The sequence below is a fragment of the Zeus faber genome (assembly GCF_960531495.2).
Source record: "Zeus faber genome assembly, chromosome: 2".
In the NCBI taxonomy this organism is placed as follows: Eukaryota; Metazoa; Chordata; class Actinopteri; order Zeiformes; family Zeidae; genus Zeus; species Zeus faber.
In genome coordinates, this window is record NC_137189.1 from 34,339,811 (window position 1) to 34,361,079 (window position 21,269).

General features: G+C 43.4%; 1 protein-coding gene across 2 annotated transcripts in view; it reads right to left on the reverse strand.

Annotated features, from left to right (window-relative positions):
* Window positions 1–18,597, reverse strand: part of xirp2a (xin actin binding repeat containing 2a) — a 65,426-nt gene extending 46,829 nt beyond the window's left edge. For both annotated transcript variants that reach the window (XM_080024326.1, XM_080024325.1), the window contains exon 1: window positions 18,482–18,597. In XM_080024326.1, coding sequence (XP_079880452.1) covers window positions 18,482–18,520 — 39 coding nt within the window. In that variant the 5' untranslated portion in view covers window positions 18,521–18,597. The remainder of the gene's footprint in view (window positions 1–18,481) is intronic.
* Between the last annotated feature and the right edge of the window lie 2,672 nt (window positions 18,598–21,269).

Sequence of the window (21,269 nt, forward strand, 5' to 3'; positions counted from 1 at the left end):
TTTCAAGGTTTGAAAAGTAAGGGAACATTGCTTTCCTCTGTGGCTTTTCCATTTTATTTTCTCAGTCTAGCATTATTCAACACGCCGGCCACATCCTTCCTTCTCCCCAAAGCTCTGGGAGAAACAACACAATGTTATACCTTTGATCTTCATTCTTTCTTTTTTGGGGTGAAAAGTGATGCAACGTTCTGTCAGAGCAACCTCTGGGGTCTTTTTGTCCACGTGCCAATGATCGCTTCTCTGGTGTGGAATTGGAAGAGGCAGTGGGTCCGGCTTAAAGAAATATCTAGTGTATATATATATATATATATATATATATATATATATATGGGATGTATTTTCCTTTGCTATTTAAATGTTTAGAAAGAAAACAGTATCACATAAATCAACAATAAACAATAGCATTTATTTAAAAAAATATACAATAAACAACTGAATGAATCTAAAATAATAACAATAATAATAACCCTATAAATACATAATAGACAAGGAAAAAAAAAATCCAAATTAAATCTATAAATCTTTAAATGGTAGGAAGGAAATGGCTTTACTTGCTGTTCACAACAATGAGGAATAATTGGAAAAATTAAATGGCAAAAACATTGATTACTACATGGACATTGTTTCTTTGGAATTTAACATTTAGACTAGAGTGTTTGCCATGAAATTAAGGGCACTGCAAGAGTTGAGAACATTTTGAATATACATCTAGGGTAGAGTGACCCTTCATCACCCGACTGGGTACAAATAATTTACACAAGTTTTGAAAAGGCTTGGGGTACCCAAAATAAGTCAAACGTACTAACCTGTAAAACATGAACGCCGTGACCCGATTTTCGGGGAGAAATCAATTCACAATCTCACCCAGATCCAAACGAGAGGATCGATACTAATGTCATCCCTGGTTGCCCAGAACTGTGATATTGACGGCCTCGTGCTAACTGCGTTAGCTCAATGCATGGCTGCAGAGGGGATCGACTAGCCTAGCTTCCATGAAACCAGGGAAACACACCTTCCAGCTTCCAACTAAACAACTATCCTGTTAAGCACTAAGAACATCAAAAAATCCATAGAACTGTGCTCATTATTATGGTCTATTGGTAGTTAGTGATGTAAGACTGGCAAACGACTCCATCGTAGTAAACAAATCTCTCTAATAACTAATTTAAAGGAGTGGGCGAGTGAAGGCAAAAAAAAGTTCAAATGCATTTGCAATACTTCATATTGAATGTGATTTAACCTTAGCATTGCACCAAAATACATCATTTGTGAGATTTACATTCCCAACTCAGAGCCGAACTGACTCTTCCTCCTCTTGCTCACGGTTCCGGAAGTGCTCCCTCGCTCACCATGCGTTACACCAACCGAACCAGGCGAAACCAAAAGTCAGAAATGGAACGACTCTTTTTTTTACAGTGACCGGTCAAGAACCGAATCTCAAAAAGAGTCGAACCTTTCATCACTAGAAGAAGAACAACAACAATCTTCAATCGTCACGCAGCACACCAGAACACATGCACGCACACGCTTTGGGTGGTGGCCGGTGAAATGGGTCCTCTGCGTTTAACCCATCCTGGCTTGTCCTTCCTCCGGGGGCACAGCCAGGAGCAGTGGGCAGCATTCGTGGACGCGCCCGGGGACCTGGTGACGAGTGTCCATCGCTGGTCAGACGATGATGTTGTGCATGTTTTTGGTGGGGGTCCTTACTGACGTAGGGTGGAGGAAACCCCATGTGAGCACGGGGAGAACATGCAAACTCCACACAGAAAGGCTCCTATTTGGGCGATAACCCGCCAGAGCATGGTGCCAACAGCGCCCCCAGGCGGGAATCGAACCCAGGACCTTCTTGCTGTGAGGCAGCAGTGCAATGCACTGCCACCGTGCCACAACAAGTAGTTCTCACTTTCAATTTGAAACTGTAGCTGTTCTGCTCTCTGACCTTGCAACCTATCTCCTTGCAACTTTTTAATGTATTTTAAGTGGCATTTTCACCACACACCTGGCGAGTACTCACTCCCTGGTTGAAAAACACGGCATCGTGTGCCACTATGTTACTTTTGGTGTTTGGGATTTGGCGCCCCCACAATTTCTGAGTGCAATTGCACTTTTAAACCACCGTCGTAAAACTCATATAACTCAGTCCAGTGTTGGAAAATAATTGATTTTGCGGGACAAATGTGAAGCTCGTCGTTCACGTTTCAATAACGGTCTATGTTACAGACGCAGATATCATGTACCTTGCACGGACCTCCCTGCTTCCCGGAGCTGTGGGGTGAGAGGGCGCGGGGGGATCGCCCCCCTGCTACCGGTGTAGGTACCACATGTGCTCGGCCCGGCAGATCGGCTCGGGTCAGAGCGCGAAGCAAACCCCGTGACGCAACGAGAGCGACGGGCCAGTGGTGCGGGCGCCGCTCGCACCGCTGGCCCGTCTCGCCCGCCCCGTTGGGGAGGTGGAGCGGCTACGGGGCGGAAGGCCTCACATATCCATAAGGGCTTTCGGGTGCAGGTATACTGTAGTACACAACACCGGCTGGAAGCAGGGCGACAATCCTCCCCTGACTCATAAACAACTCCTCTCTCAGGAGTAAAGATATCTTGGAGCTAACGGCGCTAATCTGTATTCACCCTGGGTCCCTCTCTCTCTAAACCCGGACTTAAAGTGTCAGTCAGCACTGGTCTCCAGGGAGGGAAGGGCGGTGGGAAAAGAAAATGGAGGAAAAGGGAGGAAGAGAAGAGAAGGGGAGAAGAGAAGAGAGGAGAAGAGAAGGGGGAATGCATGGATTAGCACCGCTGGCGCGAAGCGGGCGGTGTCGGACAATTTGATTCGGCGAAATGTGGAAGAAAATATAATAGTCGGGAATAATGAACAACTTGTCCTCCAAGAAAAGGGGGACACTCTCTCGCTCGTCTCTCACTCCCCGGTTCTCGCCATCTCCCTGCTGTGCGTCTATGTCCAGATGCAGTACTGTTTTCCACCGCTCGGAGTCTGAGGGTGAAGGGGACACAGCGGTGACAGGGATCTCTCACACACACACACACGCACGCACGCACGCACGCACGCACGCACGCACGCACGCACGCACGCACACACACACACACACACACACACACACACACACACACACACACATACACACACTGAAAGGACTCCACTGGTTGCCATTGGGCCAAAAATCCAAACTAGAGTTTCTCCCTGTTTTTATGTTGAGTTAATTAGTTATTTTTATGCATGATTCAAATGTATTCATCATTTTTTAAGCCGTATTTTTCCATCTTTCTTGTAATGTTACAGTGTTCATTTATTTACAATTAGCATTACATCAATAGGATGTATTATTTTACGAGTTTAACACAATTTATTTTATCATTTATTTTAACAATACTATTTTTTGAATATAAATGATCATAATATTGATAAATATATACACAAATATAATACATAAATAATAATAAATATTATAAATAATAATTATTATTTGTGTTCCATGTCTCAGCCAGCGTAGCTTAATGAGCGGCCAGTGGCTGAAGCTCTGAATAAGGGTTTCTGTGCTATAGCCTTTAAAACAGCATTTGTATTTCGGAGCCTAATCGAAAAGCACTTCCTGTAGCTATCACAACCAGGCACGTTAAAAAAATAATAATGAAAAAAACAACAGAGGGTTTTTACCCTTAGAGCACCATCAACATGAATCATTAAAAGAAGGAGCCTCCAGCGCCATTAAAATATCTGTGTCAGCAGAAGAGACGTCTGCTTATATACAATTATATAAAACAATGTTATTAAATTATTACAATTGTATAAAATATTAAAATTAGAGTAAATGGATTTTTATTTTTCAGCTCTGAATCAATTTGTGCCCGGGGAGCCTTAAAGTGCCTCTTCAGTTCGTCTAATTGAATTTAATATTTCATGCTGAGCAATCAGGAAGGGTTTCTTTTGTTTTGAAGCCGTTCCAAAATAGTCAGGTGGTTGGAGTCAGTCGGTCAGGGCTGCTCAATGAAATCCAAATACTTTCTTGTGTTTTGTTTTCATACTGATTACACATTAAAGAAGAGGCAAACACCAAGGCTGCTCTGTGAACATTCCAATAATATTCAAATGTTAATAAAATGATGTATTAAAGAGCCAGCTTGGGAATCTTTTTTTTTGTGTGTGTGCAATTATTATTATCATCATATTTATATATTTTATTTAATATTTATGATATTTTTACTACACTACTACTTTCTAGTAGTAGTAGTGTAGTTTTAGAAGGAGTAGTAGTACTACTAGTAGTAGTAGTGGTAGTAGTAATGTAGTAGTGGTAGTCATAGTAGTAGTAGTGTAGTAGTAGTAGTCACAGTACAAGTTGTAATAGTAGTAGTAGTATCAGTAGTAGTAGTAGATGCAGTAGTAGTAGCAGTAGTAGTAGCAGCAGTAGTAGTAGTAGTAGTAGTAGTAGTAGTAGAAGTAGTAGTAGTAGTATTACTCTTGTATTGAGCTATCTTTTTTGAAAATATGTCTTCAACTCTTACTTAGAACAAATGCATAGCTAATGTCATGGATTTATTGAACTGAAATAAGTCATTATTCATACAAAAACTAATAAAATTCTGTTTTATTCCATTATCAAAAAGTCACCTTTTTACTTATGAAGAACAACGTCTCACCCTAACCTTGATTGATACGTGTATTTCATTCCTAATTTATTCTAATTCCCTCATTTGAATTGATTCTAATTGACTCCTAACTTCTAATTGTATTGTGTTTTCTTCTAGTTCAAATTGCAGATTTAATTTTTTTTGTGTGTATATCATGAAATCCCCCATCGCACATGAAAAAAAGAATAACACAAAAAAACTAGTGACTCATGTTAATTTATTCTGTTTTACTCCTAATTTGTAATTGCAATTAACTTTCATTTTCAATTTAAACTTTTTTTCCAAATACTTTTTTTCCTCTAATTTCTCATTTCTTCAATGTATTTATTTCCTCAGTGTTCACGATGAAACCTTCAAACAGAACATTTTGTACGACTGAACGAAACGAAAAATAATCAGACTCAACGTAAACAAAGTGAAGAAGAGGCAACGGCAGTGACATCACAATAAACCTTCTACACACTGACACCCTCCATCTCTCTCCGTCCATCTATCTTCCACCATCGCTCTCTCTTTTTCTTTGTCCACAAACACATAGAACCGTGCATAAGATGATAATAATAATAATAATAATAATAATAATAATAATAATAATAATAATAATAATAATAATAATAAATCTCAAAAAAGAGTCAAACTTTTAATCACTTTATTAGTTTTCACTTTCAGAGTGAAACTTGCTCCGATGAACACAAGAGCGGCTGTTCTGCCGGAACTGATCAATCAGAGGAACCAGTGCAGCCTTCCAATTTGGATCTTGCAACACAAAAGTTAATAAACAAAAAAAGTAATTTCAGGTATATAGATAATATAGTGCGTATAGGTATAGGTGTATATATTTTGCATATTTCACCTGAAAAATAGGTTCATGGGCCTGTTAAAAACCCTGAGGTACAGCAGCTGTTCAATGTCTTACTCAAAGGCACTTGGAGTAGTGGTGAAATTATAACTATTTAAATTGAAGTTAAACGTATTAGTAAAATAGAAACAAATTACTTTTAACTCCAATGTATTGAATTCAAAACTAAAAATGTGTCCTATGAGGCCATGATTGCACAATGTTGGATGACTTGGAGGAGTTACCATAAATAGAGGAGAAGCATGAATTATCAAAGCAAAACATGAAATGCATCCCATAATGATATAACTATGTAAAAGTAACGTGAACTCTATTCATACTATTTAGAAAAAAGTAACACTGCTCATTGCATCTGCAATTCCACAAAATGGCCACAAACACTGGAAATGATTCTGGTTTTAATGCTTTTTTTTTTTAGTCATCTGATTTCCTCGGATATAAATGGAAAGTGGGACGATGCTTGGCTTTTCTCTCTCCACGTAAAGCTTTTTGTAAATACTCAGGAGGGACTTGACTGATTCATGGATCTTTTATTATAAGGAAGGTTTTGGGTTTTTTTTTTTACCATAATGGGAAATTCATTTCACGTATACTGCCCCGCCCCATAGTGGCGAAGAGGCGTCATGACACGCAAAAAAAACTTGGACTTTGACTTTTGACTGTGTGTGTGTGTGTGTGTGTGTGTGTGTGTGTGTGTGTGTGTGTGTGTGTGTGTGTGTGTGTGTGTGTGTGTGTGTGTGTGTGTGTGTGTGTGTGTGTGTGTGTGAGTTTTTTTTGGGTGGCCCTGGACATGTGTACGTTTACTAAGAACTTATTACAACTTTTTTGCATGGACACAGGAAAACTGAAAATGATTAAAAGGTTTTTCAGAGAGGCTTTTTTTGTTTCTAATAATAATAATTATTATTATTATTATAATAATACCAATTATTATTATTATTATTATTAGTGGTAGTAGTAATGAAGTAGTAGTCGCCGTAGTAGTAGTAGTAGTAGTAGGGTAGTTTAGTTGTAGGATTAGTGTAGTAATAGAAGTAGTGTAGTAGTAGAAGTGTATCAGTAGTTGTGTAGTAGTAGTAGTAGTGTAGCAGTGAAGTAGTAGTAGTGTAGTGGTAGAAGTTGTAGTTGTTGTAGTAGTGTAGTAGTAGCAGTGCAGTAGGAGTAGTAGTAGTGTAGTAGTCGAAGCAGTAGCAGTAGTGTAGCAGTGTGGTAGTGTAGTAGTAGTAGTGATAGCAGTAGTAGTAGTAGTGTAGTAGTAGTAGCAGTGGTAGTAGTAGTACAGTAGAAGTAGTAGTAGTAGTAGTAGTAGTAGTAGTAGTAACTTTTACTACCTTTTTAGTGGTTGGTGGCAGTAAAGGCTTATCATTTAGTCATATTGTAATGACTTTAATTTTAATATTCACATATTTCATAATATCATAAATGCTGTCAATGCCAGAGGTACATTGCTCACCATACTGTTTGAATCAATACATAAAGAATGAAAAAAGTACAATAACAATAAATAGATTTATCGATGTAGATGCACAAAAAGCACAAACAAAAATAACCTCAGGAAAATTGCCACGAGGGGTAATGATGAGTGAAAAGGCCAAAGGCCGACACCATCAATCCGCCCCAATCGTTGACCGACGTCATTATTTGTTTTAGCCGAACCCGAGTTAAGAGCTAAAGCTGAGAGCGGACGCAGACGTGTGGGAACGTCTCCATTTCCGGATCCGCACAGAAGGGAGGGAGGGAGTCACGGTGTTACGGAGGAGAGGGGTTGTTGTTTTTTGAAGTCAATGTTCATCAACCTTTATTATTTATTTTTTATTAATTTGCGAAATTTTTTTTTTTTTGCTTTATTCATTATTTTTGCGACATTTATCACTAATTTAACTAAAGAAATGTATAATTTTTCCTTCATTATTTTGCTGACGGTTGATCATTTGACCATATTTATCATTTGTGCTTTAATTGTTATTTTTTTGCTTTATTTATATATTTTGCTTTACTTATCATTTCTATTTAATTTGTCATTCTTTTCATTTATTAAATACCTTTATTCATGATTTTGCTATATCATTTTTGCTCTATCATTTTTTCTTTCTTTTTATCTTCGCTTAAGTATTTCTTCTTCATCATTTTTTTAAATTATAATCATAAATTTGTCACGCCGCAATAGCGTTGTGGCCGCCTCACGGAGCGCCTCAGCGGTTCTCTATGGATTCGGCCGCGACAGGAAGCAAAAAGAAACAAGAGAAACAGGCCCTTTCGCACTTAGGATAAACTGCTGTGTCGTGTTACATCTGGGGCCGGAGTATACACCGACCAAACCTCTCTGTCTCTCCCTTCCTGTCTCTCTCTTTCTGTCTCTCTCTTTCTGTCGCTCTCTTTCTGTCTCTCTCTTCCCGCCGGGGGTTTGGCAGCAGCCCCGACCCACCACCCACGGTCGGAAACCCTGTTCCACTGTTATGACTGGGCGTTCAGTGACACCGCAGCGAATAAATAATGCAATCAGGCAGTGAGAGAGGGAGAGCGAGAGAGGGAGGGAGAGAGAGAGAGAGAGAGAGAGAGAGTGAATACTGTGAGTCCTAAATTATTAACCCCCGTGTTACGCATGAAGCTCAAGGTCATAGCGAGCCTCGCGCAGCCCTGATGTGGTTTTTCCCTCTTTCGCGATATCGGGGGGGGGGGGGGGGGGGGCGCTGCTCCATTAACACCGGTCACGGAAGGTCTTTACAAACGGGATCGGAGCCCAAGAGGTCCTAAGGCCGGAGTCGTCTGCAAATGCCCGGGATCACGCTGGGCCAGTGAGACAGTAGAGTAGCAGGTTAAAGACGGTAGAGGTGCTAAGAAGGTTAAAGACGGTAGAGATGCTAAGCAGGTTAAAGACGGTAGAGGTGCTAAGAAGGTTAAAGACGGTAGAGATGCTAAGCAGGTTAAAGACGGTAGAGGGTCTCAGAAGGTTAAAGACGGTAGAGGTGCTAAGAAGGTTAAAGGCGGTAGAGGTGCTAAGAAGGTTAAAGACGGTAGAGGTGCTAAGCAGGTTAAAGACGGCAGAGGTGCTAAGAAGGTTAAAGACTGTAGAGGTGCTAAGAAGGTTAAAGGCGGTCGAGGTGCTTAGCAGGTTAAAGACGGTAGAGATGCTAAGCAGGTTAAAGACGGTAGAGGGTCTCAGAAGGTTAAAGGCGGTAGAGGTGCTAAGAAGGTTAAAGACGGTACAGATGCTAAGAGGGTTAAAGGCGGTAGAGGTGCTAAGAAGGTTAAAGATGGTAGAGGTGCTAATTAGGTTAAAGACGGTAGAGGTGCTAAGAAGGTTAAAGACGGTAGAGGTGCTAAGAAGGTTAAAGACGGTACAGATGCTAAGAAGGTTGAAGACGGTAGAGGTGCTAAGAAGGTTAAAGACGGTAGAGGTGCTAAGCAGGTTAAAGACGGTAGAGATGCTAAGCAGGTAAAAGACGGTAGAGGGTCTCAGAAGGTTAAAGACGGTAGAGGTGCTAAGCAGGTTAAAGACGGTAGAGGTGCTAAGAAGGTTAAAGACTGTAGAGGTGCTAAGAAGGTTAAAGGCGGTCGAGGTGCTAAGCAGGTTAAAGACGGTAGAGGTGCTAAGCAGGTTAAAGACGGTAGAGGGTCTCAGAAGGTTAAAGGCGGTAGAGGTGCTAAGAAGGTTAAAGACGGTAGAGGTGCTAAGAAGGTTAAAGACAGTACAGATGCTAAGAGGGTTAAAGGCGGTAGAGGTGCTAAGAAGGTTAAAGACGGTAGAGGTGCTAAGTAGGTTAAAGACGGTAGAGGTGCTAAGAAGGTTAAAGACGGTAGAGGTGCTAAGAAGGTTAAAGACGGTACAGATGCTAAGAAGGTTGAAGACGGTAGAGGTGCTAAGAAGGTTAAAGACGGAAGAGGTGCTAAGCAGGTTAAAGACGGTAGAGATGCTAAGCAGGTTAAAGACGGTAGAGGGTCTCAGAAGGTTAAAGGCGGTAGAGGTGCTAAGAAGGTTAACGACGGTAGAGGTGCTAAGAAGGTTAAAGACGGAAGAGGTGCTAAGAAGGTTAAAGGCGGTAGAGGTGCTAAGAAGGTTAAAGACGGTACAGATGCTAAGAAGGTTAAAGACGGTAGAGGTGCTAAGAAGGTTAAAGACGGTAGAGGTGCTAAGTAGGTTAAAGGCGGTAGAGGTGCTAAGAAGGTTAAAGACGGTAGAGGTGCTAAGAAGGTTAAAGACGGTAGAGGTGCTAAGAAGGTTAAAGACGGTAGAGGTGCTAAGAAGGTTAAAGACGGTAGAGGTGCTAAGAAGGTTAAAGACGGTAGAGGTGCTAAGAAGGTTAAAGACGGTACAGGAGCTAAGAAGGTTAAAGACGGTAGAGGTGCTAAGAAGGTTAAAGACGGTAGAGGTGCTAAGAAGGTTAAAGACGGAAGAGGTGCTAAGAAGGTTAAAGGCGGTAGAGGTGCTAAGAAGGTTAAAGACGGTACAGATGCTAAGAAGGTTAAAGACGGTAGAGGTGCTAAGAAGGTTAAAGACGGTAGAGGTGCTAAGTAGGTTAAAGGCGGTAGAGGTGCTAAGAAGGTTAAAGACGGTAGAGGTGCTAAGAAGGTTAAAGACGGTACAGAAGCTAAGAAGGTTAAAGACGGTAGAGGTGCTAAGAAGGTTAAAGACGGTACAGAAGCTAAGAAGGTTAAAGACGGTAGAGGTGCTAAGAAGGTTAAAGACGGTAGAGATGCTAAGAAGGTTAAAGACGGTACAGATGCTAAGAAGGTTAAAGACGGTACAGAAGCTAAGAAGGTTAAAGACGGTAGAGGTGCTAAGAAGGTTAAAGACGGTAGAGGTGCTAAGAAGGTTAAAGACGGTACAGATGCTAAGAAGGTTGAAGACGGTAGAGGTGCTAAGAAGGTTAAAGGCGGTAGAGGAGCTAAGCAGGTTAAAGACGGTAGAGGTGCTAAGCAGGTTAAAGACGGTAGAGGTGCTAAGCAGGTTAAAGACGGTAGAGGTGCTAAGCAGGTTAAAGACGGTAGAGGTGCTAAGCAGGTTAAAGACGGTAGAGGTGCTAAGAAGGTTAAAGACGGTACAGAAGCTAAGAAGGTTAAAGACGGTAGAGGTGCTAAGAAGGTTAAAGACGGTAGAGATGCTAAGAAGGTTAAAGACGGTACAGATGCTAAGAAGGTTAAAGACGGTACAGAAGCTAAGAAGGTTAAAGACGGTAGAGGTGCTAAGAAGGTTAAAGACGGTAGAGGTGCTAAGAAGGTTAAAGACGGTACAGATGCTAAGAAGGTTGAAGACGGTAGAGGTGCTAAGAAGGTTAAAGGCGGTAGAGGAGCTAAGCAGGTTAAAGACGGTAGAGGTGCTAAGCAGGTTAAAGACGGTAGAGGTGCTAAGCAGGTTAAAGACGGTAGAGGTGCTAAGCAGGTTAAAGACGGTAGAGGTGCTAAGCAGGTTAAAGACGGTAGAGGTGCTAAGAAGGTTAAAAGCGGACGTTGCCCGCCGGTGTCTTAAGAGACGAGTAGAAGCCTCGAGTCGGGCTTTTACGCTCGTGCCCTTTGCCGTTGACTTCCGCCGAGCCTGGAGAGGCTTTTCCGCGGGAGCCGTTGCATTTGCATTCACGGTATCTTTGTGGAGTGGAACATACGCTCACACAACAATTGTCGAGACGTCGGTCAAGAGATCAAGTCGCCCCGCAGATGCTGGGTTCATCACCCCCCGACGAGACCCGCCTGCCGCCGCCAAGTTATGACGGATCGCGGAGCGGAATGTAATGATCGATGAGTGGAAAGCGAAAAATGTTTTATACTTACTCATCTTTGCTTACACTTATTCGAGTTGACAAAATGTACTCGGCCAAAAGGGGAGCAGCGGCTAAAAAGGTTAAAAGTGTCGAACAAAATGGACGTACGGCGGCGTCTGTGACGTCACCCGCTGGCGATTCCCATTGAGGCCGAGCTTTTCCCGCCGGAGCTTCTGCGTTTGACATATTGTGGAGCGGAACATAACGATCAATGTCAAGGGAGATAAAAGCAAATACCGTAACTTAACTTTTGCGTCCGGCTAGCGCCACTCTGGTTAGGGGGATTTTTTATTTTATTTTTTCCCCCCTCTCTTGGGATTCTGGGAACGCTGCCCGCCGGCTCCATTAACACAGTCTTAAAAAAACCGGGGTCAGCGGGAGAGGCTGGAGTCACCCGCAAACACCGGGGATGGGGGGCGGAGAAGGGCGCCTTTTTATTTTTGTTTTGTTTTTTTTGCGATCGTCCAAGTTACATCGTCAAAGTTTTGTCCGGCTGCGCTGTGATTCGATTTTCAAGACGGGGGGGGATGGGGGGGGGGGGGGGGGGGCATGAATTAAAGATGCCGCCCACGGGTCACCTTGCACTCGGAACGGCGACGGCGATGATCCAATTTGGGAGGAAAAGCACTCCAAAGTCCGGGGCCGAGCGACGTGGCGGTTCAGGCTGATGAAACGGCGTGACGGATGGCAAACCTGATTAGCTTTGGTACAAAATCGAAAAGATGTCAGAGCAAAAAAAGGTCAGCGTAAAGGATCGCACCGGGTATCAATTCTGCCCCCGGAGGGAAGGTGTGAGCGGAATCCATCCTCGCCCGTAGGAGGGACTTACACGCCACGTCCCACGGTTTTGCTGCGTTCATCAGCCGTTTCACGGTGCGGCAGCGCCCCCCGAGGGGCAAAAACTCTTGAGGGTGAATATGACGACTCCATGGTTAAATCGGTGACCACAGCACAAAAGGCGACACCGGCCTCCGCGATGTCACCCGGGCCGCAAGTTTGGGTTCGCGCTCGTCGCCGTCTCGGCAGTGACTTTAAAAGACTCGGGGAAAGGGGTGGTGCAACTAAAACGAACAGGAAGAGCCGCGCCCGCCTCGCTTGAACCCCAACAAAAGACCTCGTCGTCCAAGGCAACCATGCCCCCCCCCCCCCCCACGGCGTATAAGCCTTTACCTGCTATAAACAGAAGTGATGCTTTTCAAAATCACAACCCAGAGCAGCAATACCTTCTATCTACGGTTCACTGCAAAGGAACGTAACGGAATGTTCCAGCCCTCACATTCTGAAGGGAACTGACAAAGCCGACCACCACCAAGCCCACCGGGCGATGTGTTCACGGCGAAACGACGACCGGCTCGCGGCCAAACACATCGAATCGCCCCCACGAAAATAAATAATTGAGCCGGAATTGAACGATCCTTGCCAGAATTGCCATTCACAGCACTCCTCTCCTGACCGCTCACGCCGACGGGATCCAACGAACAAGGAGTCGGAAAATCGGAAGAAATTGTTTCACTGATTCGCTTGTCGGGAGCCGACCCTCCAAAAAAAAAAAAGACGGAAAGAAAAGATAGCGGAACTTTTCATCCCTACTCCCAACCGCTCCACGTCTGCAACTCTCGCTCCCTCGCTCCCTTGCCCTCTCCCTCGCTCCCTCGCTCCCTCCCTCGCTCCCTCGCTCCCTCCCTCCCTCCCTCTCTCTCTCTACTGGAGCCCGCCGACATGCCAATTACAGTGTTATTTTTAAGAATACTGCTTAACCATGAAGCTCCCGAAAATAGCTCCTTCAATAACAGGGTGTCCAATGTCAAGTGTGTGTGCGTGCGTGTGTGTGCATGCGTGCGTGTGTGCGTGTGTGCGTGTGCGTGTGCGTGAGTCTGCGTGTATTTAAGAACTACAAATCCCCAAATGCTCCCAAATGTAGGCGCAATATCTTGAGATTACAATGTGAAATGGGTATATACATTTTCTTATCATTTTTGGGGGGGGTCACTTTCTAGGTTTATATTTTATGTTTATTAATGTTATGATAATTAGGACATGAACAACTTTTACTGCTCATTGTTTATTTTTTGTGTGTAATTTTTCAGTTTTTTATTAGGTTTATTTTATTGTTCATTTATTTATTTATTTGTGGTACATAGAAATAATTTCTACCTTATATTCCTATACCAATAACTTATCCTGTGCACAGACTTTGTATTTTATTTATATATTTGTTTATTAAATTTGGCTATTTCTGCTCTGTATTTTTGTCTATTTCTGTATATTCGGATGCATTTAATTGTAATTGTTTTGTATTCCGCTTCATTCAATTGCATTGATTCTTATTTTATTTATTTATTTATTTATTTATTTAACCTTTTTTTGGCTGAATAAACGGATTCTGGTTCTCAAAGAGATTTATATTCCACTTTATGTCACATTCCATTGAGGCCAAATAAAACCAAACCAGACCCCCTAAAATCCAAAGCCTTGGAACCACTGAGGCTGGTGATGTCACGAAAGAACCAAAAAAAAAAAAAAAAAAGAAAAGCCAAAGTGGGTGAGAAGCCATTCAGTGAAATGGTGAAATGGGAGGGTTTCCTGTAGAAGACTTAAGATTTTCCTTGTGGAGGAGCCAAGTCCAACAAGACCGAGAAAAAAAAAAAAAAGGGAGGTGGAGGGTTAGACGCCTGGAAAAAAGGCCCTTGTAAGCATTTTTCAAAAACCCAGACTCTCAAGGACCAGCCAAGGACTGAGTCATGGTTTTGTGGACTCCAGGCCGTTAACTTGAAGCTGCGTTTTTCAACCACTGTGTTGTGACACTGTTTCAAATTCTACTCTAAATACATAACATACATACATAACAAGTGGAAACTAGCTTTTGTGTTGCAAGATCAACACTGCAAGGCTGCACCAGTTTATCAAACTGATCAGTGTCTGAAAACTCTGAAAGTCAACTATTAGAAGTGATGAAATGTTCTTTTCGACTCTTTTTTGGGGTCGGTTCTTTTGAGTTGTTCTGTAGAAAGCGCCGTTCCGTTTTGTAGACCCGTTTGTTCGGCTCGGTTGGTGCACGCTGAGCGAGGGACAACTTCCCGAGCGATGAACGGAGAGTCAGATGAGTCGGTCGACGGCTCGGCTCTGAGCTGTGAAGGGAATTCTCACGGGAATAATTTAATTCCCTCAAAATTATTCCTTTTGGTGGAACGCAAAGAGTATTCGATCACATTTAAAACTAATTCTATAAAATGCCTTGGACCTTGTTTTTGACTTGAACTTTAGATTAGACTCTTCATTATTTTCAGTTTGCGATTCCAAGATTCCCTCTTTTGTGACACCAGACACCTGAGTCATCTCAAAGATTTGTTCGCTACGACCGAATCGTTCACAAGTCTTCACCATCACCAACTACTAGCAGGCCACAATAACGGGAACAGTTGTATGTGGCCGTGATGTTTTTACTGGTGAACAGCGGTAAGGACAGTGCCGTAGGTGTAGTGCCGTAGGATACCTTCATTGTAAAAAGTGGAAAAAAAAAAGGACTTAACTTAATGGGAAAATGTGGTAACTTTGACCACAATACTATGTCTTTTACCTAGACACTGGAAGCGCTCACAGCTGTGTCCTCGACATTTTCACACACACACACACACACACACACACACACACACACACACACGCACACACGCACACACGCACACACACACACACACACACACACACACACACACACACACACAGTGTCACATTCCATAGGAAAGCAGAGACGACCAAATCAGCAAACTGGTATCACTGGTGAGAAACCATGGAGCGTCCATACTCCACTGGTGTGATCTGAGAGCAGTACAAGCTCTAAAGAGTTATTACAAAACACATTCATAATCGCAATTATTTGAAGAGATTGTGAACATTTTGCAAGATCATATATCTTTCTTCTACGAATGTCAACGGAATTTCAGGCCGATGAGACAAGATAGAAAAATGAAATTACTGATGCTTTCTTCGTATTACTAGCGCTCACATGTGTTTTTCATATGACCTAAGTGAGTCGCGCTGGCCATTGACACGGTGCTCTTTGTGTCTTCATGCGCTATCTTGTGGAAGGTCAGGAGATGCTCCCGTTTTCCCCAATTTTCGTGTGCGTAACTTTCTTACATCAACAAGACATACACGACTTGTCCTTGGGAGAAGACCTGTCTAGATTTGTTAGATTTGTTGTCTAGAATGTAAGGGAGTTCTGTACGTTCCGCAGACTGCCTTGTTATATACTGTCAAACTCTCCTGAGATATCTCAATAAATAACCTTTGTATAATTGCATTCTGAGACCAGAGTTTAATTGCAGAGCTCGGACGTGAGTTTAGTACCTCACCCGAAGTAAGTGAGAATCTCCGCGACAATTTGGAAACGATGCTATCTCCACCGCTGGTGGATCCTGGTGTTCTGAGGGGTTACTGCCGATAGGGTCCATCCCTGTATCTCACCAAGAGGCAGCAGAGTTCCACCCAACGGTCAGCAATGGTCCACCGGCGGTGGATAGGTGAATGCGGTCAGAGGAATTGGCGCCGTCCCCCCTTATGCACACCCACAGACAAATACCCCACCAGCCCCGCTTCCACAGAACAAGCCTCGGCCTGCCTGACTACAGGTGCAACCCCCGCCAGCCACACTTCCACTGCACGAGACTCAATATGCAGAAACCACAGGTGCAGCCTCCACCTGTCCTGCCTCCACAGCCGGATGCACACCCACAGACACAGCCCTTATCAGTCCCACCCCCACAGGCCTACGTCAAGGCCTACAGTTATCATGCGGCCTCGACGGTATCTCCCTTAACCACGCCCTCCGTTGGTTTGCACCCACTGAACGTGACCGTAGGGCATGACTTGGCTGACTCTCGGACTGTGTCAGATTCCGTCCTACTAGCGTCTCTTCGTGCATGTCCCCCACCACCTGTCGTCCCCCGACCGATTTCATTGCACCGCGAAATTTTCTCCTTTCACCAGTGACATGCAGCTTGAGACGCTTGATGCGGTTTTCTGACCCAGGTTACACTGATCTGATTTATTGTGTCTCCTGCGGAACTTCCTTTTGCGCTGCCCTGCTACAATTCGAACCCAGACCAAGTTTCACCGTTTAGTGTAACTAACTCTGTACCACACATTTCTTTGTGTAAATGGGAAGACATTGGACTAAGGTTGAGATCAGTCACCGAATACACTGATTGGCAGAAAAGTGTCAACCGGGAACCTATTGTTCCTCAGAATAAGGTGCCTTGATGTATGATACCAGTCTCCAGCTTGAAATTACTTGCCAGGTAGATCTTCTTCCTAGACGCCTTAATAATATAATAATAATGTCTACTTACCTTGACGGCCCTTGTAAATGACTCATGGTGGTCCTCTGTACCAGACCAACTGTGGGCCGTTGACAAAAATGACGTAGGGCTAACGGAGACCGCTCAGGAAGTTGTAGTGAAGCCTAAGACTACTTTGAAACCATATAAAGGCATATACCCATCGGCTGAGGAAGCAGAAACACACGCACCTTTGGTTGCTAGAGCTATCATAGTGGAATGTCCCGACTCCCCATGTAACGCTCCAATTTTACGAGGCTCTGAATCGACCTAAAACCCCTCCGTCATCTTCCCCTTGTTTGGGTCATCATGATCATGATAAGCCTTTCAATGTGGTTGCTTCTGAAAAAGACGGCATCATGTCTGAGCCCTGCCGTGCTCCCTCCGACTGAGGGCGACTGTCGACCGCCTGAGTGCACCAAGGCCATTGAATTATCGTGCTGATCGCGGCAAAGTGAAGGCATTCCACCTCCAGTCAACACCCTTGCCTACGCATCCCGGGTTATCCCGAACTATCCTCATTCTGCTTGCTATCCTCGTGGGCCTCCTCGCCACCTGTGCATGTGTTACTACTTGCGTAAAGGCCATGATGGCTCCGCTGTTAAACCGCCTGTCGTCCAGCAGCTCGTAGATAGCATGCGTATGACTCAGACACTCTGGGATGAACATCAGACAGAGGATGATTCTCAGTCCTTTCTCGATCTGAACGCAATCCAGGCTGGGTCCCCCCCATTTCACGATGAATTGGATTTTTCCTACACGTCGGCCAAATGGTTGCTTTAGTTTGACGCTCAAATCCGATGATTAATATTGTTTATGTGTGATTATACCTCTTTACTTAGATGCTTGAATGCAATGATTAATATTGTGTGTATGGGATTATACCTCCATTTATTCGTTCATTCCTCTATCAGTTATATATAGATGACATGTTGATATATGATAGTTGACTATGATGCCAATAAGCTGAAGGAGGAAGTGGTAAAGACTATCCTCCAACGCGAGTTCAGTGATAGTATCCTCTGACTCTGAAGACAGAAGAACGAGGCGCTGGTAACGACGGGGTGTTATTTGTATTCTGAGACCACGGTTTATTTGTAGAGCTCAGACGTTAGTAGGTCACGCAAAGTATGTTTGAACACCCAAGCCAGAGATAAATACTGCAACAAAGGAAAATACAATGTTTGAAAATGCAATTAAAGGCATTTCCGGAGTTGAATTATCCCCTCGAAGTTGTGCTCAATGATAATAAATAGCTGTTATTCATTAGAATGTGCATGTTATTACACTGTTATAAGTTTGTACGGTACAGTGATAGCGGAATAACATGAACAATTGGCAAAAAACAAGTAAAATTAATTCATGTTAAATTCACAATGATGTGTTTGGCAATAAGCAACACAAATTAGTTTTTGTTTCCAAAGTATCTACAACCATACAGACAAAACAGAGAACAGAAAAAAAACATATACCTTTAAATAACACACACAGAGCAGCGTCCTTAAAACTTCAAAATGTTCAGCCAAATCCCACAAAAAAAGTACTTTAAATGTAATTAATTTACAAATAAATAATTTTTATTTTAATTCACTGCAATTTGTACAGCTTTACCATTGAATTTAAATGTTTTGAATTAAATTGAATTAAAACTAAATCCTAGTAGTTAGTACAAAGTTTGTAGAGCATTACCATTAAAAATACAAAAATAAAAAAATGTAACAGAATTTAAAATAAATCCTTGCTGCAGTTTTTACAGCGTTACAATAGAAAGATATATTAAAAAAAAAAAAATGAAAATAATATTATATTGAATGAATTGTATGAAGTTTACCAAAATGAGAAACACAAATAGGCTAAATAGAAACCCCAGACCCCAGCAGTGCACTCACTGTGTTTGCCTCCTTGGCCGGCGGCTTCTTCTCAAACATCCTCCTCAGGCTGTCCAGGGGGATGTGGAACCTCTCCACCCTGCCGGCTTCCTTCAGGTCCTCATCCTGCTCGGTGGTGGCACCCACCACCACCTCCACCGCCTCCTTCCCTCCATCTCCATTTCCTGATTGAATTTCCATTGTTGTAGAGGGAAACCCAATCTCTCTCTCTCTCTTTCTTACTATCTCTCTCCCTCTCTCTCCCTCTCACTCCTTCCCTCCCTCCGGGCTCAGAGCTCCGAGGGGGGGGGGGGGGATCTATTGTGATTTTTTGGGGAAGGGAAGGAAGATGGAGGGATGGGGGAGAAGGATTTTTAGTATTTTTGGGGAGGAGATCTCCCTCCGAGGCTCTGAGGACACTGGAGGAGTGGAGGACGACTGGAGGGATAAAAAGAGGAGGAGGAGAAAAGAAAAGGTTTTTTTTTCCTTTTTTTTTTTTCCAACTCGGAAAAAAGTTTTTCCCCTTCCCTTCCAACACACACCCACGCACATAAACACTCATGTACACGCACGCAACACGCATGCAACACACACACACACACACACACACACACACACACACACACACACACACACACACACACACACACACACACACACACACACAAAACCACATGAAGACTGAAGCTGTAAAAACACACCGAAATAATGACAGAGCCATGTGGGAGAGAGAGTGAGAGAGAGGGCGAGGAGAGGAGGGTGGAGGGGGAGGCAGAGTGAGGGAGAGGGGAGAGGACGGGAGAGGGGGGAAAGGGAGAGGGCTGGAAGACAGGAAGGAAGGAAGGAAGGAAGGAAGGAAGGAAAGGGAAGGGAAGAAGGGAGGAAGGAGAGAGAAGTGAGGAAAGACAGGAAGGAAAGAAGGAAAGACAGAAGGAAGAAAGGATAGAGAGAGGCAAGGATAAACAGGAAGGACGGGTGAAGGAAGGCAAGACAGAAAGGAAGGAAGGAACGACAGAAAGGAAGGAGAGGGGAGGAAACCGCAGAGAGGGGATGAAGGAAAGACAGAAGGTAAGGAAGGAGAGGGGTGAGAAAAGATGGAAGGAAGGAAAGAAGGAAAGATGTCCATCAACCGGCCATCCCTCGATCTTCATGACCTACCTACTCCTGGCGTCCTTAATGGTTGGATTTGGGGTATTTTTGGGTTTCCAGAAAGAATTCTCTTCTTTGGAGGTGAAGACCAATCTGGACGGGACATGAAAAGAGAATCAAACATGGATAACATATATATAAACCGAGTACACATAAAAGTGGCATAATTTATATGTGATTAATTATATTTTCATGTGTAAACGCAAACACACGTTAGAATGGTTGACTTGTGTGTGTAACCGTTTTTAATTTGTTCTTGTGCTTTCTGACACACATGTTACATCAGAAGGAGGGACGGAGGGTTGGACTGGATACTGGACTGGATCGTGGACTGGATCTTAGAGCGTTCAAGTTCAAGGGATAAGTGACTCCTGGGGTGTGGAGTGGACTCTGACTGATGCAGGATCCAGTTAAACTTACCCGATAATCAGAGTCCATTTCATTCCAGAAACCAGTTCAACCGTACAATCACAGTCTATTCCACTCCAGGAAGCAGTTCAACCCTAAAATCAGAGTCTATTCCACTCCAGAAACCAGTTCAACCCTACAATCAGAGTCCATTCAATTCCAGGAACCAGTTCAACCTTAAAATCGTAGTCCATTCCACTCCAGGAAACAGTCCAACCCTACAACCAGAGTTTATTCCTCCCCAGGAAGCAGATCAACCCTAAAATCAGAGTCCATTCCACTCCAGGAACCAGTTCAACCCTACAATCAGAGTCCATTCCATTCCAGGAACCAGTTCAACCCAACAATCAGAGTCTTTTCCACCCCAGGAACCAGTTCAACCCCACAATCAGAGTCATTTCCACTCCAGGAACCAGTTCAACCCTAAAATAAGAGACCATTCCACTCCAGGAACCAGTTTGACCCTACAATCAGAGTCCATTCCACTCCAGAAACCAGTTCAACCCTATAATAAGAGTCAATTCCACTCCACAAACTGGTTCAACCCTAAAATCAGAGTCCATTCCACTCCAGGAACAAGTTCAACCCTACAATCACAGTGTCTTTTATTCCAGGAACCAGTTCATCCCTACAATCAGAGTTAATTCCGCTCCAGGAACCAGTTCAATCCAACAACCAGAGTCCATTCCACTCCAGGAACAAGTTCAACCCTACAATCACAGTGTCTTTTACTCCAGGAACCAGTTCATCCCTACAATCAGAGTTAATTACAATCCAGGAACCAGTTCAATCCAACAACCAGAGTCCATTCCACTCCAGGAACAAGTTCAACCCTACAATCACAGTGTCTTTTACTCCAGAAACCAGTTCAACCCTACAGTCAGAGTCTATTCCACTCCATGAAGCGGTTCAACTTTATAATATGAGCCCATTCCACTCCAGAAACCAGTTTAACCCTACAATCAGAGTTTATTCCTCTCCAGGAAGCAGTTCAACCCTAAAATCAGAGTCCATTCCAATCCAGAAACCAGTTCAACCCGACAATCAGAGTCCATTCCACTGCAGGAAACAGTTCAACCCTACAATCAGAGTCCATTCCACTGCAGGAAACAGTTCAACCCTTCAATCAGAGTCCATTCCACTCCAGAAACCAGTTCAACCTTAAAATCGTAGTCCATTCCACTCCAGGAAACAGTCCAACCCTACAACCAGAGTTTATTCCTCCCCAGGAAGCAGATCAACCCTAAAATCA